Consider the following 16,240-nt stretch of genomic DNA (forward strand, 5'->3'; position numbering starts at 1 on the left):
TGGTGGATGGTAAGTAGGGTGAATAAAAATCAATGATTTTTTTAAAGAATAATTTAAAATTCAGGTTTTTTTCTGGGTTAAATCTGGGGTTTTTTCATTTAAATCAGATTTTAAAAATAAAATGCTTTCGGAGGAAAAATCTTTTCTATTTAAGTTACATTATAGACCAAAGGCTATTCATCAGGAAATGATGATTTGTTTTAAGTTTTTCATGTGCGCTAAAACTCAGTCTAAGCTTTTTTTTTAAAAAAAAAAAAATCCATTTAACCACATCAGTTAACAAACATGGATACAGTTAACAAAAATGGATACAACATGTTTGAATTGTTACTAAGGAAATAAAGTACAGCAGAAAAGTTGTCCAAATATAAACAGTTAACTTATTAAAACTCACCGTAATTTCATAATTATCTGTCAGTGTATTTCTAAAAGTATAACCAAATCTGCAATTTTTGATACAACTGTAAAAACTACTCTGAAAATTTATTATTCCAAAAATGAAACCTGCATCTGGTTGTAAATATTAAGATTATACCAGCAAGGCTGAGTTTTTCTGTAAAAAAAGTGATTTGAATCAACTCTTACTAACTAGTGCTTTAAATCGTGAATCAAATCAAATCCACCCTGATGGTAAGGCAATATTTCAACGGCTGCCAGCTCCGTTAACGGGCGACCCCGAAATGCGCTTGTTTTGTGCTGAAAACCTTGCATTTCTCGTGCCTCCCCTCCAAGTGGAGAAGTTGGCGCAGCAAATCGGGGTCACAAGTTAATTAATGCCGGTCCTCTGATGGACTCCAAACAGGCGCCAAATTTTTGTGCCGGTTTTGTACTGCCAACCCTATGTTTTGTGCCACCTCCCCACCAAAAACCGAGCGATCGACACTCAAACTGGGTCCACAAGCAAATGGCCCCCGAACCCAACCTGACCCCAAACCAGTGCCAGGGTTGTGTGTGCTGGGTTTGGCGCTGTTTTGTGCCGCTTTCCGTGCCATCCCGCAAAACTGAGCAATCGATGCCCAAACCGAACCTATTTCCGATTGGCCACAAAACTTGCAGCTTTGTCCGAAAGCAGTTCTGCCCGTGGCTGGGAATCGCATGTGAAGAGGGAGAGGAGTTTGCAGGGAGCAGGTGCCAAGCCAGGGTGCAACGGTGCCCGGGACCCACCCGCCCCGCCAAGCAGGCGTGCATGGGCCAGGGGAGCCCCCGGTGACCTCGGGGGGGGGCACTACTCACTCAAGCACTGCAGCCCTGCTTTGTTCCACAAGCTCTTGCCACAGAGGGAGCAGCAGGCAGTGGCCGAGAAGGCGCCCGGCGTCAGCTCATGCCCATGCAGTGCCCGCAGCTGCTCCTTCACCTCCACCGCCTCCTTCTCGCGGCCTTTGCTCTTACCCTGAAAAGAAGAGCAGAAAATTCAGACCGTGGGAACCACCAGGGCCAAATGCAGGCAAGCTCAGGTCCAGGGGCCGGAGGTGGCCCTCCGCACCTCTCAGCCTGCCCCCCACCTGCCCGCCTCCTTGCTTACAACCGGTCAAGGGGGTGACCCTCCTCCTCCAGCTCATTGCTGCCCCTTGCAGAACTCAAGAAGGGGGGGTCAAAGCTAGAACTAGTTGGCTCCACCTTTCATTGCCTCTGGCTCTGCCTCCTTCCCGGGCTCCAGTGGGCACCAGCCGCCACTGCCCTTTGGGAAAGCCTTAGCTCCACTTCTTGTTGTTTCTAGCTCCGCCTCCCTTTGGAGCTCCCTGCTTTCCCAGTGGGCACCTGCCACCACTGCCTTTCAGGGAAGCCTTAGCTCTGCCTCTCCTTGCCTCTGGCTCTGCCTCCTTCATGGGCTCCAATGGGCACCAACCACCACTGCCCTTTGGGGAAGTCTTGGCTCTGCCTCTCCCTGCCTCTGGCTCCGCCTCCTTTATGGGCACCAGGTGCCACTGCCTTTTTGGGAAGCCTTAGCTCCGCCTCTCCCTGCCTCTGGCTCCGCCTCCTTTCTGGGCACCAGCCGCCACTGCCTTTTTGGGAAGCCTTAGCTCCGCCTCTCCCTGCCTCTGGCTCCGCCTCCTTTCCAGGCTCCCTGCTTCCCACCCCGCACATCTCCCGTGGGCACCCACCTCCATTGGTTGGGGTGGAGCAGGAGAGAGCTCTCCCTCCCGAGCCAACCAGCAAAGACCACCCAAACCTCTGCCCGGCTCTGCCCCTCACCTTCTCCTTCTGCCACGATCCGGTGACCCGGTTGCGGAGGTTGCTCAAGCGGCGCCTCACCTTGGTCCCTCTCTCGGCCTTGTCGCTCTTCCCACTGTCTTCAGTCCTGGGTCGGGAAAGAAAGGGCGGAGGGTGGTTCAGGGGGCTCGTGTGAAGCTTTATTAAATTCATTTCTTACACCTTCGGAGCACGCTCCCCCCCCCCGCAAGAGTGGATCACTCACTCGTTAGACAGGAACTCGAACCAGGTCAGGTTCTGCGGGGCTTCGCCGTTGCCTTCGGGGGCGCACAGCCCGTGCTTTGCCCTGGAACGGGAACCAGGCGTGGAAATATGTCAGGAGGGGGGGGTGTGGCTCCTCTGAGCTGAGCGTCAAAATGGTGGCTACAAAACAGAGATGCTTCAGGGAACAGGCTCAGCCCTGGTGCTCAGAAGCTGGGGCCTTCTGCATTCAAAGCACATGCTCTGCCGCCACCATTTTCCAGCCTCCCCCCTGTCCCACTCTGAGATGATGATTCATTCCCACAACCACCAAGACTCACCCGTGGTACTGAGTCAGCTCCTTCAGCACCTGTTGCACCATCAGCCTGTTATTGAGAGAAGGGATAACGTCAGAGACGGGGCTGAGGCGAGAATTGATGCCCGTGTCATGTCCATCTGCCCCCCTCCCCGCCATCGTCAGGGGTACAGCTATGTCCACAGCCCTGGATCTTTTCCTGGGACCCATGGGCAGCTCAGTTGGTAGAGCACAAGACCCTTCATCTCAGGGTCGTGGGTTCAAGTGCAAAAGAAGATCCCTGCACTGCAGGGGGTTGTATTAAATGACCCCCATGGTCCCTTTTCAACTCTGCAATTCTATCGTGTAAAGAAAATACCCAGCTGACCCTTAGGTCCAGTCGTGGCCGACTCTAGGGTTGCGGCGCTCATCTCGCTTTACTGGCCAAGGGAGCCGATGTACAGCTTCCAGGTCATGTGGCCAGCAGGACTAAGCCGCTTTGGCGAACCAGAGCAGCGCACAGAAACGTCGTTTACCTTCCTGCCGGAGCGGTACCTATTTATCTACTTGCACTTTGTGCTTTTGAACTGCTAGGTTGGCAGGAGCAGGGACTGAGCAACGGGAGCTCACCACGTTGCGGGGATTTGAACTGCCGACCTTCTGATCAGCAACTGCTAGGCTCTGTGGTTTAACCCACAGCGCCACCTGCGTCCCTAAAGAAAATACATCAGGCCAATTTTCCCGGTGGGAGATTCCTCACAGCTCCGTTTCAAACGGACCTGGGTCCTTGCGGGAGGGGGCTCTCCAGTTCTGCACTACGCAGCGCTTCAGAGCAGACGGTGGTGGAAGCGTTTGGGGGGCATCCTCAGAGTCTGTGGGGTGTGTGAACTGGGGGCAAAGGGCAGAGGCCACTTACACTTGCTCCGGGGCTACCTGGTCCTTTTCAATCAGCTCCAGCACCGGGGGCGCTATCCCTGAAATGCAACACCAGAAGCAGCAACATTTGTTCACTGTACTTTTCCATGTATATTGGGGGGGGGGGGTTTGCTGAAAATCACTCACCCGCACGTGTTAAAAAATCCGCCTCTCGTCTGTCCCCTTGCCAGCAGAAGCTGCCACTAACACGCCCAATAGCTGCTTACAGCCGTGGCAGCAGCCAATTAATTATCCACCCTATGCACTATCCACGTATAAGATGACCCCCACTTTTTAGTTTCGTTTTTAAAGAAAAAAACCTAGTCTTGTACATGGAAAAGTACGGTGCTTATTATTTGAAAAGATGGATAAATTGATCACATTGTAAAGCGATCAGCCTTTGTGTTTTAAAAAAACAAAACCACAACAGCCCCACATCCTGATTTGTCTGCATGAAAGTTTGCGGCGGGGGTGGTAGGGAGACATGTGGATTAGACGACGTCTCGCGCTTCTCGAGCATCTGTTCCGACTTACTTGCACAGGGAAGTTAAAACAACACGGCACCAGAGCAAAGTGCTATCACCCCCACGTTTTCTTGTGCATCTTCTTGGCAAAAGAGAAAGGGAGGCTGATATATTTTTGGGGTGGGATAGGTGTGGGAATGGGGTCATTGCGCCAGATGGCCAAAGCAGCTTTGCTCAAGCAAGCCAAATTTGCCGCTGTGTGATTTGCATCCCCATCCACAAACACGGTTTGGTGTTTTCATACTGGAAACCGCCCTGTGGCCCTTGGATAGAGGTGCATTATATAAATGAAATGAATGGAATGAAATAGCAGCAGTCTCCAGAAGGGCCCAAGAATTCCAGCTCAAGGCCTATAGACTCCCTGGGATGGTTTTGCCGTAGGGAGAAGCCTGGGAGAACCTCTCTCCCAAAAACAACTTCTAAGGAAAAACGGAGAGTTCCCTTTTCTTTGGGTCTGGACCCATCAGCCTGGGACATAAATGAGTCCCACCAAATTTGGGGCTGGACAAGAAGCCCTCTCCCACTCCGGTCACTGTGCCTGCATGCAATAAAGACCATGTCCCACGAGGACCACTGACCCATGGTGACCGGAAGCGAGACCTCCAGGCTGCGGGACATGCGCAAGGAGGAGGCGCCATCGCAGGGGGCTGGGACAGACTTGGACCTCAGCCGCTTCCCTCCAGCACTGCTGAAACCCTGGGAAAAGCAAAGGAAGAGGAGGAGGAAGGAAGGAAGGAAGGAAGGAAGGAAGGAAGGAAGGAAGGAGATTCTGTTAGCATGAAGGGCCCTGTAGGGCTTTGAATCCTATTCCAAAACCATCCCCAAACCACAAATCTGGTGGAATCCCTTTCCATAGAAAACTTTGTGCTGCAAAATAGTGTTATTATTCTTATTTAATACCCGGAATCTCATCTCGTACGCCAGATGAGTCTCTGTGTTATCGCTACCACCTAAGGCGACTCACGTCTTTGCCAGGCTTCTGGACGAGGCCCAGGTCCAGGCGCAAGGGCTCGATCTCCACTTTGATCACTGTGCTGCTGCTGCTGCCGACGCCGCTCCAAGCTGCTAGTCCTGTTAGAGGTGCGTGTGGTGGATCAGGAGGTGGCTTCTCCTTTTCGTCGTCGTCCTGCTCCGCGTCGCTTCCCATTTCGGAGGCGTCCAGGCTGAACCTGGTTGTTTTGGGGAAGGAAGGAGAGCTTTGGCGGCAATGAGAGAAACTCTGCAGTTAGGAGTCACCAATGTCCTCCTTGGGTTCGTCTCATCATCTGTTTCTGAAGCCATCCTAGTCAGAGGTTCCCTGGAGGAAGTGACGAGTCCTAAGACAAAACAGGCCCTGACTCTCCCCACCCCTTACAGCTCCTTGCTCAAGTTTCCCCCTCGAAATTTCAGACTCGACAGCCAGGGAGGCAAAGCCCTCTTTGAAATCAATGGGCATGGTCAATTTCAGTCGTTCTCTAATGCTGGAGAGGAAGTGGTGGTGAGGGATGGGGGAGGAATTCGAACCGGTTCACATTTAAAGCCGGGCTGATCAAATCCACTCTTTCCAGGACACCGTGAGGACCGAAATGCAGGACTCCCTCCACAGTCCACGCTCCTCTGAAACCTGCGAGGCCGTTTTCCAAGCAGAGAACCTTTTGTGGAAAACGGGCATATTGGAGAGGGAAGCGGGCATGGAAATGAATATGTTGTTCGTGGAAAATAATACACAACAATTCATTAGAGGAAGAGGGATTGCTTGTACAGTCACCAAAGAAAGTGCGTATTGGCAGAATTTGCCCTAAAATGAGGATTTATAAAGAATTTATAAAGAAATGCAGGGAGCTTGACAGAAACTGACAGAAGGAAATGTACAGATACTTCTACCCCTTTGTGCTCGCTGGTGAGGGCTGGTCAGATGTGGGGCAGGGAGGGGTTCCAGCCCCTTTGCAAAAAAATAATCAAAAAATCATCTATGTGCAAGTTTGGCTCAGGTTGCCACCAGTGTTGCCCCGTCTGCCAGGCCTCAGACACAAGCAGCGCAGCTCCTGCTCCTTTTCGACAAGAGACCTGCCAAGATCGCCAACGGAGATTGTTTTCCCCACCCCCACCCTGCCCTGGCACCTTATAAGGAGGGGAGAGTTAAAAATAGCCCCTCTCTCTCCTGGCCGATCAATAGTGCCCCTTCGGAGCCGCAGGGGAGGGCAATCTCCCCGCGAGAGATCTGCTCAGCCGCAGCCTTAAAAAGGGTGGCCGCCTGGCATCAGTTCCCTAGCCCCGCGGAACAAAATGTATTTTTAATTCTCCTTTGCAGGCCCTGCCAACGTTTCCACTCTGCAGAAGTGGCAGGGCAGGTTTAAAGCCCAAAAGCTGTCTCTGTCTCTGTCGCTGGTGCTTGGCACCCTAAATGAGATGGCTTTTGAGCGGCGTCACTTTGGGAACGAGAAACAGGAGCCAAGCCGGCTTTGCGAGGCCTGGGGTCACCGGAGCAAACTGGGGGCACTTGGCAGAATATTCAGGCATTCACCCAAGGCAGCTGAATCAAGGGCACATTCCGTGGCAAGGCAAGAGCTGAGTAACGGCATAGGCAGGGGTGGCCAACTGGAGCATCAGGGAAGCTGCTGGATCGGGCCAGGGGCCCCTCTAGCCCACAATGGCTGACCAGATGCCCCCATTCCCAGCTAAAGCGCAAGAGCAGCTCTCCCCTCCAGCTGATATTCAGAGCCGTCCTGGCTAGCAGCCATCGCTAGCCCTCTCCTCCTCCAGGAATTTGTCCCATCCTTTTTAAAAAGCCATTGACTTCCATGGAGAGATGACTAACTTAGGCCCATTAACTTCAGCGGGCCTGTTTCCAAATAGATGCAAAACCATGGAAGGAGGAGGCTTCTTCCCGCCCCCCTTCCACTGTTTATTTTTTGTCTGAGTGGAGCTATTTTCCCACAACCGCACAGCGTCCGCAAAGCTCTTAAGGGTGATGAGAAGCAGCAACTTGACAGCAGGTCAGAGAGAGTTGGGGAGAGAGAGAGAGAAAGAACAGAGACCGTCTCCTTTGTCAAGGCTGCCCCAGAAAATCTCATGGAAAAAAGAAACACCCGACAGAGCCAAAGGCTCGGCCCAGGCAAGCCTATTCATCTGAACACACGCAAAGTGTGTCCCTGAGCAGAAGGCTCCAGTAGGGGTGGCTTTCCCCCAACTCTTCCGACCCGTTGAATGGCTCCTTCAGGCCTCACTGCAGAGGACAATTTCACACTTGGGGAGCCACTACCAAAAAGGCCCTGTTGCAAGTCAACCACCCCCAGCAAGGCCTCACCAGCTGGTATGGAGAAGGGGCTCTTTGGAATGACCCTAGCCAGACTCACCTGCGCTGGCCGTCCGTCGGAGACAAGGGCGCCTCCCAGCTGTGCCTCCGAGAGGTGGACATGGACCGGGCCAAAATGGGAAATGCTTCCGTGCCCTCCAAGGCGGCTCCCGACTCCTCCCCGGAGAAGGCCCCCCGGCCCCCGGCTCCACACGAGCAGGCACAGTCCGCATCCAGGTAGTGAGGTGTCGCGTCCAAGCTGGCCTGCCCCTCGGGGCCACAGGGGCAAGGGGTCTGGGGAAGCACCCCACCGTGGCCCCTGGGCCTCTCAGCCAATGTGCAACAGCCGGCGGCCCCCGGGGATGTCTGTTCGAGGGACAAGGCTGCTGCGGAAGCCACACCGCCAGCCACAGCAGCCTCCATGGGCGGCCAGGAGAGTCCCAAGTCCTTGTAATACTCTGAGCCCTGCAGAGCCGAGTCTATCGAGAGGAGGTCCTCCGCACTGCTGTGGATCGTGCCCGGGGAGGCGTCCTGTTCTGGAGAGGAGGCGTCCTCCTGCCGAGAGAGGGAGGGAGGGGTCAGAGTGGCAAAAGGCCTAGCCTACCTCGCAGGGGTGCTGTGAGGGTGCTCCCTAGAGGGACAGAAAGGCAACAGAGACTGGGGCACAGTAAATATTATATTTATTACATTCATTTGCCTCCTTCTTCACTTGGGAGTTCCCCAGCTGGTGCCTCTCATCATTCCTCTGCCTGCAACCAGTCCATGATGTTGACTGCAGGCTGCTCTCTGCCCTCCGTCCGGACAAATGAGAGGCATCCCTGGAGCCCAGAGGCAGAAACTCTCAAGGAGGGCTGGCAAGAGGCATGGAGGCCGAAGGGTCCGGCAGAGGGGGTTTTGTGGGCCGCATCCCGCTCCCTGGCCCAAGACTCCTCACCCATGCAACCAGCCCACTGCTGGGATGGATCCCATGGTGCTTCCTTACCCTCTCTTCCGCCATGCTGCCGAAGAAGACCTCATCCTCAGCGGTCAAGGACGGGGACAAGGCGTCTGGGCTGCTGCAACCTGAGGCCGGGATGGTCCGGCTGCCGTGGAAATCCTGCGCTGCCGGCTTGCACTCAGACCCTGAAGAGGAAGGAGGGAGTTAACTGCGGCCCCCATGAAAAAGAATCTCCCAACCGAGTGAGGAGTTTGTGTCCTCCATCTGGGCCAGAAAGAGACATTCTCGATATTCAAGGGCACTTTCCAACTGGACAGAAACAGTCCAGGAAGATGGGGGAAGGGTGTGTGGCCTCAGGAAGGTTCTGTGGGCCAGAAAGAGGAGCCTGGGGGCCGCATTCAGCCCCTGTAACTGATGTTTGCCACCCCTGGATTAAGAAAAGCATGGCAGTTCATACATCCTACAAAGTGTGGTCGCAAACTCCAAGTCACAAAGATTAAGACTCCAGAACCTTTGTTCCAGACTATCTCTCTCTCTCCATATTTTCTTCTTTCTGAGCTTCAACTGTACTCCATTGCCGTGCCAAGCAGGCATGAGAGGAGGCAGGGCCGAGGGCCACGTTCTCCGCTGCAGAGGGGCAGCTTCCCAGTGCCAACCTCTTCCCTACACCCCCTCCTCTCTGTCCGGCTTCCTCCCCAACTAGCGAGCCTCCAAGGGGCTCTATTGCTTTCCCACTTACAGGGAACCTTCTGGCCATCCTCTTCCCCTCTGCCCACCTGAGAAGAGGGGCAAACAGCTCTTGTCTGAACTGAGGCCTTTGGAGAAACAAGGTGCGGCACTAACTGTAGGCAGGACCTGAACCCTTCTCCCCTACTATCCGTTGGCAGTAGCCATTGACAGCCCTTGTCCCCCGCGACTCGCAGTAGAGAGGAAACAGAAACGGGGGCAAGAACCACCACCCCGGAACTCTTGCGGCGTGGGAAGTTGCTGGATTTCAGCAGGAAGGTACAGGGCATGAGATCCACCGTGAATTTGCCCTCTCCTCTTTAGAGCTTCCTGTGGGAGGGAGTTCCACAGCTCTACTCTCTTCACAGAAGAGCAGCTGTGCTTGCAACTGCTGCTGTTTCAAGTGAGAGGTGGGGAGAAGAGAAACACCCGGCTGTTTTGCAGCCCCAGATGTGCTGTCCTAGGCTCACCCAGGGCCTCTCTAACATTGATCCATAAACCCGAACCTCTCCCCCCCGCCACCCGAGAGATGGGAGATGCTCCAGCCTCAACAGGCGATAAATCAGGCCCTGTGGGCTCCGGGACATGCCGTGCGCAGGAGGGGCGGCTGCTTCGAGGGGAGAGGAAGCGCCCGAGGCTGCAGGGAGACCATTTTAGGCAATGTGCGGGCTGCCATGGATGAGAACACCAGGCGCTCTCGTTGGCTCGCTCTCACACGCAGCACCAACAACAGACACAAGGCCCTCTGCGCGTCTGGTCTGCTTGGCAATCCCTAGTTAGTACCATGGAGAGAGGCAGTGAAGGAGCACCAGAGGCAGGAGGGGATGGGGAGACACCCCCCCCTCCATCAAGGAAGGCCAGGCAGGTCACCTCTGGCCTCACCCGTCCCTCCAGCCCAGGTGGAGGAAGGAGCTGTCAAACTCCAGCTTTTCCCTTTTCCACATTTCTGCAACAAAATCCTTGTGAAGATGCATTAGCATTTTAGTGCTAAATTCTCCCAATAAGCACCTTTTTTTTGGCAAACCGTTTTGTAGAATCACAGGACTGTAGAGTTGAAAGGGAGCCGCCAAGGGTCATCGGGTCCAACCCCTGGCAAGGCAGGATTCACAGCTAAAGCATCCTTTGACAGGTGGCCACCCCAGCCTCTTAAAAACCTCCAAGAAGCAGACCCCACCACCTTCCGAGGGAGCCTGTTCCACTTTCGAATGGCTCTAGGAGACACCATCACCGAGAAGACCCTCTGCCTGGTTCCCTGTAGCTTCACTTTTTGCAAGTGAAGAGAACTGCCAGAAGGCCCTTGGAGCTGGACCCCGGTGTCCAGGATGGAGACGCTCCTTCAGGGATACAGGGCTAAGTCCATTTAGGGCTTTCAGTGTCAGCACCAACACTTTAAATCGTTCTTGGAAAAGCACTGGGAGCCAGTGAAGATCCTTCAGGACCGGTGTTGTGTGGTCCCGGCAGCCACTCCCAGTCACCAGTCTGGCAGCCACGTTCTGGATTAGCTGTCGTTTCCAAGTCACCTTCAAGGATAGCCCCATGTAGAGCACATGGCAGTACTCCAAGCAGGAGATAACCAGAATACGTACCACCCTGGCTAGACAGGGAGCAGGCAGGTGGGGTCTCAAATGGAGCTGGTAGACAGCCGCTCTGGACACAGAATTGACCTGCACCTCCATGGACAGCTGTGAGTCCATAATGACCCCCAGGCTGTACACCTCGTCCTTTAGGGCGCAGTTACCCCTTTCAGGACCAGGGAGTCCCCCACCCCTGTTCCCCTAAGCAGTACTTCTGTCTTGTCAGGATTCAACCTCAATCCATTAAGTTGCCATCCATCCTTCAATTGCCTCCAGATACTCACACCGGATCTTCACCGCCTTCACTGGTTCCGATTTACAAGAGATGTAGAGCTGTGTATCATCTGCATACTGATGAACACCCAGCCCAAACCCCCTGATGATCTCTCCCAGCGGCTTCATAGAGATGTTAAAAAGCATGGGGGAGAGGATGGAGCCCTGAAGCACCCCACAAGTGAGAGCCCAGGGGTCTGAACACTCATCTTCCAACACCACTTTCTGGACACGGCCCAGGAGGAAGGAGCAGAGCCACTGCATAAGAGTGCCCACCGCAGTTCCTGCTCCAGATTGCTGTTGTTTCTCAGGAGGGAGTCAGGAGGAAACCAGAACCTCGGGGCTGAACATTTCCAGCAGATTGTGGCATCAGATCCGCTCTGTTTAAAAACAGGCGTGCACAAAGAGAAGCAGAGCCCTTGCAGCTGAGAAAGCGACAGGGGAGTAAATGCATCGAAAAGCGTCCGGCAGATCAACAGGAAGAGCTCTAGGCAGCCTGCAAGGCAACCAGGATGAAATGCTCCTGTCTGGTGACCCCTCCCGCAAGCCAGCCACAGCCTGCAGGGCATTAGGATGGAGGGCAGGTAATAAATGGCAACGTTGGTAAAAATAAGGACAACAACAAATGCTGGATCAAGACCAGACACGGGAGGAGGCCCTTATTGGATCTTTCGCTTCACAGGCCAGCAGCAAGCTCAGGTTGTGCAATCAGGGGTGACGGGGGGGGGGGTGCCTTGCGCAGCGAAAACCCACTTCCTCCAAAGGTCCTTCGGAGGGTGGGGGTTGTGACGAGGAGGGCGGTGGGGAAGTTGCTCCGGGGCATCGCTTGCCTTGCAGCAGCCACCGCCCCGTCATCTCGCCTCTCCGTTGCGTCCTCTAAGTTCCCCATAAAACAATGGGAGGCAGGGGGACACTCCTTAAACGAGTGGACATCGCCCTGAAAACAAATCCTGCTCAGCAGCCTATTAACAGAAGTGCGCAGCACCCCATAAGGCAGCCCTTCCCACCCCACTTTCAGTACCATGTTGACCAGGGCCGGATTTAGGCTGGATGAGGCCCTAAGTTCCTGAAGGTAACGGGGCCCTTTAAATGTCCAGCTGTCCTTTGTCAACAACAAATTGTCACTGTTTTTTGTGTTGAACATATGCTATACGGTAATTTATGGACCTACTAAGTATCTCAAGCCATTTGCACATGTTGCCGTTCAACCAGTCCCTGCAGAATGTCGGCACCCTATATATAGAAAGGAGCAAAGCAGGGATATTTGAGGGAGCAGGCGGGGCCCAGGACTCACATCCTTGGAGCCTACACAACACAAAACACGGTTGCTGGATGTAGGTTTTATTTCATTTGTTTTTTATCTTATATTTTGGAAATGTACATCCAGTCTTTTTTCCCTTTAAATTTTTTTTGGGGGGGGGGCCAAGAGAGTGGGGGGGCATTTGGCCTGATCCCGCGTGCTCTTCTGACTTTCATTCCCTATAGCTGCTGACTTCCTGAAACTTCCCACGCCACAAGAGTTCCAGTTAACCTGAATTTAATTTTGTGCCCCGCTTCCTTTGCTGTGTAGCACAAGAGTTGACCCCTCCCCAGATAGCAATAGGGTGGCAACCTTGGGGAAGCAAACTCACAAAGCGGAACAGCTGTGTGGACGTCCCACAGTTATTGCATCAGTGAGACAATGCAGAACGCAGAGGATCTGGAGGGGAGAGAAGAAGATGGGAGACGCAAGGGGCCTCTGCCCACCTCCCCTCTCAATGGGGAGTTCTCCCTCTTTCCCAGATTCCTGCCACCTTGTCTCCAGGCTTCCAAGAGGGCCGCCCTCCTGGCCGAGATACAAGCACCGGGGAAAGCTCTCCCTCCCAGGAAAACAACACCCTCCCAGGCCCTCTCCTTGGTTTACTTCGGTTTATGAGTCACTTCCCATAAAAGACATCCTAAAGCAATTAGCAATAAAAAACCTTAACAACAGATGCATCTATATCAACAGTATAAAACCAGGCATAAAAACAACCTGAACCAGATAGAAACCAGGACGAGAGCCTCGGCTATTGAAGCCTTCTTGGAAAAAGGACAGTCTCAAAAGGGCAGGAGGGGATCCTCAGCACATGCACCCCGAGGCAGAATGTGGCCCTCCAAGGCTCTCTGTGCGGCCCCCAGAAAGGGAATGCAGCCCACAGACTAGAATAGGGCCCACTCTCCTCCCATCCACAACCCAATTCAGCAGTGGGCTGGGGATGGGTGTGCATGCTCAGGTCAGCGTTTGAATTCAGCCAGGAGCCCCAGTGAACAATGTTCAGCCCCTCTCCTCAGCCTGGCCTTCCTTCACAGGTCTGTTGTGAGAAGAAAACTAACGGGGGGGGGGGAGGGGAGAGGCCCCTTTGGAGGAAAATGTGGGGTGCAAATCTATCAGGGCACCTAGAGAAGCGGGGCGTGTGAATCGAGAAGGCGAAAGGGACAGGCCAGATGGCTTCTCCCTGAAGGAGTTGTGGTCCTCTAACCACCAGCCCCACCCAGCTTTGTACTGTCCACACTGGCTGGCAGCAGCTCTTCAGTCTAGCCTACCCAGAGAGGACTGAACCCAGGAGAAGCATGCGACTGAGACATGGTCCTCCCCTTTACAATGAAGCAAGTTCTCATGACTCTGAGCAAAAGGCTGCAGGGAACCTCAAAAGGAGGGTCCCTGCTGCTGTATTCAGGCCTTGCTTGAGGGCTGCTTCCCATTGGGACACCTGGTCGGCCACTGTGAGAACGGGGTGCTGAACCAAGCCCCCCCCCCCTGGCCTGACCCAGCTGCTGAAGGACTCTTCCTAGTTTCTTCTAGGAAGACCATTTCTGGGCGCCACAATTTAAGGAGGACGGCGACCAAGAGGATCAAGGGTCTGGAAACCTGACGAGGAAGGGTTGAAGGAGCTGGGTATGTTTAGCATGGAAAAGAGGAGGCTGAGAGGAGATAGGAGAGCCATCTTCCAATATCTGAAGGGCTGTTTTCCCCTGCTCCAGAGAGTAGAACTCGAACCCATGGCTTCAAGTGACGAGGAAGGAGATTCCAACTAAACATCAGGAAGGACTTTCTGACAGTCAGAGCTGTTGGACGGGGGAACGGTCTCCCTCGAGAGGTTGTGGGTTGGACGGTCAGCAGTCATGGATGCATTAACTGAGATTCCTGCATTGCTGTGATTCTGATTCCTCCACGGAGCCTCCATGGGCAGAGCCAGCCTACCTTAGAACAGTGGAGAACCAGAGTGGGAAGAGGCTGTTGCTCTCAGGCCCTGGCTTACCGGGGCTTCCCTTTGGGGGCATGTGAGGACAGGGTGCTGGACTAGGCAGGGGCCCCCGTGGCCTGATCCAGCCGCAGGGCTTTTCGGAAGCATGGCCTTAAAAAGGTATTAGAGAAATTCACAGAGGATAAGACTGGAATCGCAAGCAGTGAGTTGCTGCTGCTGCGCTCAGTCCTCCTTGGGGACATTCTTCCCCTGGGGACTCATGTCTGGCCATCACGAGGACAGCAGGCCGGACCCCATGGGCCCCTTTTGGCATGACAAACATCCTGCTTCAGGACGCTTCCGATGTTCTTAATAAGCTCCTGGGGACATGAAACAGATCCTGCAAATTGCCCATCTCCAACGGTGAACCATAAAAGGCTATGGCTGCAGCACGGAAGCAGAACGGCCTCTGCCCCAGGGCCCAGGCACCGGGTAGCAGCTCTCCAGGATTTTGGGCAGGGGACACCCGTGAAAAAGGTGCTGGTTTAAATAGGGCCATGGGGAGCTGCCTCCTGTGGAGTCAGAGGCTTAGTCTGCACTGACTGGCAGCAGAGGGTCAGGCAGGGGGTGGAGATGCCGCCATCAGAAACTGAGCCTGGGACCTTCTTCCTGAAAAACAGCGCCTCTTGCCAGCCAGCGATGGGCCTGTCCTTGGAGGTTTCAGCCCCTACGGCTGCGACAAAAGGATCGGTTTGCTCAGGAACAGAGGAAGCTGCCCTGAACCGGTGCCAGAGCGCAGGGCCGCCAACACTGACTGGCAGCACCAGGGCTCTCCAGGGAGAGAGTCTTGAGCTACAACACCTCCCTTTGCAAAAGACAGAGTCAAGATTTGGGGGCAATGGAGTAAAACGGGGTCCAGGAAAAGGAGTTGAGGCACAGGAGGGGTTCCTGGCTACCTGGAGAGGTTGGCTCCTGCCTCAGAAGCAGCTGGTCCATTGAACAGGGCAGGTGGAGGTTCAACAGGCACAGCCCAATCCTGCCAGCTACATCCAACCCACATTTTATGCACCGGCTATTTATTATTGCAATTTCCAGCCTGAAATACCAAACCTGCTACCCCCGGGGTTACGGCATACTGTAGAACTCCGGGCACAATGTAAAAACCACGCAGCATGCATGTCGAACCAACCTCGCCCCTAATTAAAACCGTGCAGGCAGAAATAGCAGAGCAGGTCAACAGTTGATTAATGGGGTTGCATCGATTTATTCAACGGAACCCACTTCAAAGAGAAGTCTCCTGAGGCCGGAGGACCCTCGCTGTGCCGCCCCTTTCTCCTCCCTGGAAGCAGGAAGCCCCGGGTGCTGGCGGGGGTCAAAGCAAATCCTAGCGCGCACACACACGCCTGCCCCACTCTGCCACCCTTTGCAAAGGCAGCCTCCACCCCCCACCCCACCCCGCTTGGCGCTGCCCTTTGGCCAGGTTACCTCGCTTGAAGGACCACCTTTTCATCCATCGCCTGGAGAAAGACGGCCAGGAGTGGTTGAGGAGGGAGTCGGCCATGGGGGGGGGGGCTTTGCAGGGGAGAAGCTGTGAAAGAAAGAAAGGAAGAAAGAAAGAAAGAAAGAAAGGAAAAGAAAGAGGGAGGCAGCTTCTTCCCGGGGAAGCCAGCGAGGAGGACTGGGAGAGAGGAGACAGGCAAGGACTTTGTCAAAGGCATCAGCTGATGATGGAAGAGGAGGAGCACAGGAGTAGAGGCAAGCCGGCCGCCTTGGCACCTGCTCGGGCGCGCCCACCGGAGCGCACAGGCAGCTCTGGAGAGGCAAATCGGGACGCCCGCTGCCTTGGCATTTTGCTTAACTCCCTCCAGTGAAATCCTGCGTCTTTCGCCCTTTGTGCACGGCCATGGCATTGTGAGGATGGGATCTCCAGCCTTAACTCGGAACCCCCGTTTTCCTCCTGGCATGAAAGTGGCTCAGAGCGACTTGGCGAAGCCTCGGGGATCAGCGCACAGCACAAGAAATACCTGAACACACACACACACACGACGCACACACCTCGAGCCTAAATAAAAGGCAGGCTTTGTAGCAACTGCCCCACTTAAAGGGGGCCAGAGGGTGTCGGTGT

At 54.4% G+C, this 16,240-nt stretch overlaps 1 protein-coding gene across 1 annotated transcript in view; it reads right to left on the bottom strand.

The window, feature by feature from the left end:
• ARHGEF18 (Rho/Rac guanine nucleotide exchange factor 18) overlaps positions 1 to 15,705 on the bottom strand; it is a 52,472-nt gene extending 36,767 nt beyond the window's left edge. Inside the window, exons 1-10 of the mRNA XM_079960419.1 lie at positions 15,601 to 15,705; positions 8,382 to 8,521; positions 7,461 to 7,954; positions 5,090 to 5,294; positions 4,704 to 4,821; positions 3,603 to 3,660; positions 2,733 to 2,777; positions 2,417 to 2,497; positions 2,194 to 2,299; positions 1,234 to 1,390 (exon numbers count right to left, since the gene is read on the bottom strand). Of these exons, the coding sequence (XP_079816545.1) occupies positions 1,234 to 1,390; positions 2,194 to 2,299; positions 2,417 to 2,497; positions 2,733 to 2,777; positions 3,603 to 3,660; positions 4,704 to 4,821; positions 5,090 to 5,294; positions 7,461 to 7,954; positions 8,382 to 8,521; positions 15,601 to 15,676 (1,480 nt within the window). The 5' untranslated portion in view covers positions 15,677 to 15,705. The remainder of the gene's footprint in view (positions 1 to 1,233; positions 1,391 to 2,193; positions 2,300 to 2,416; positions 2,498 to 2,732; positions 2,778 to 3,602; positions 3,661 to 4,703; positions 4,822 to 5,089; positions 5,295 to 7,460; positions 7,955 to 8,381; positions 8,522 to 15,600) is intronic.
• Positions 15,706 to 16,240: the final 535 nt, after the last annotated feature.

This window comes from Podarcis cretensis, assembly GCF_951804945.1.
Source record: "Podarcis cretensis genome assembly, chromosome: 18".
In the NCBI taxonomy this organism is placed as follows: Eukaryota; Metazoa; Chordata; class Lepidosauria; order Squamata; family Lacertidae; genus Podarcis; species Podarcis cretensis.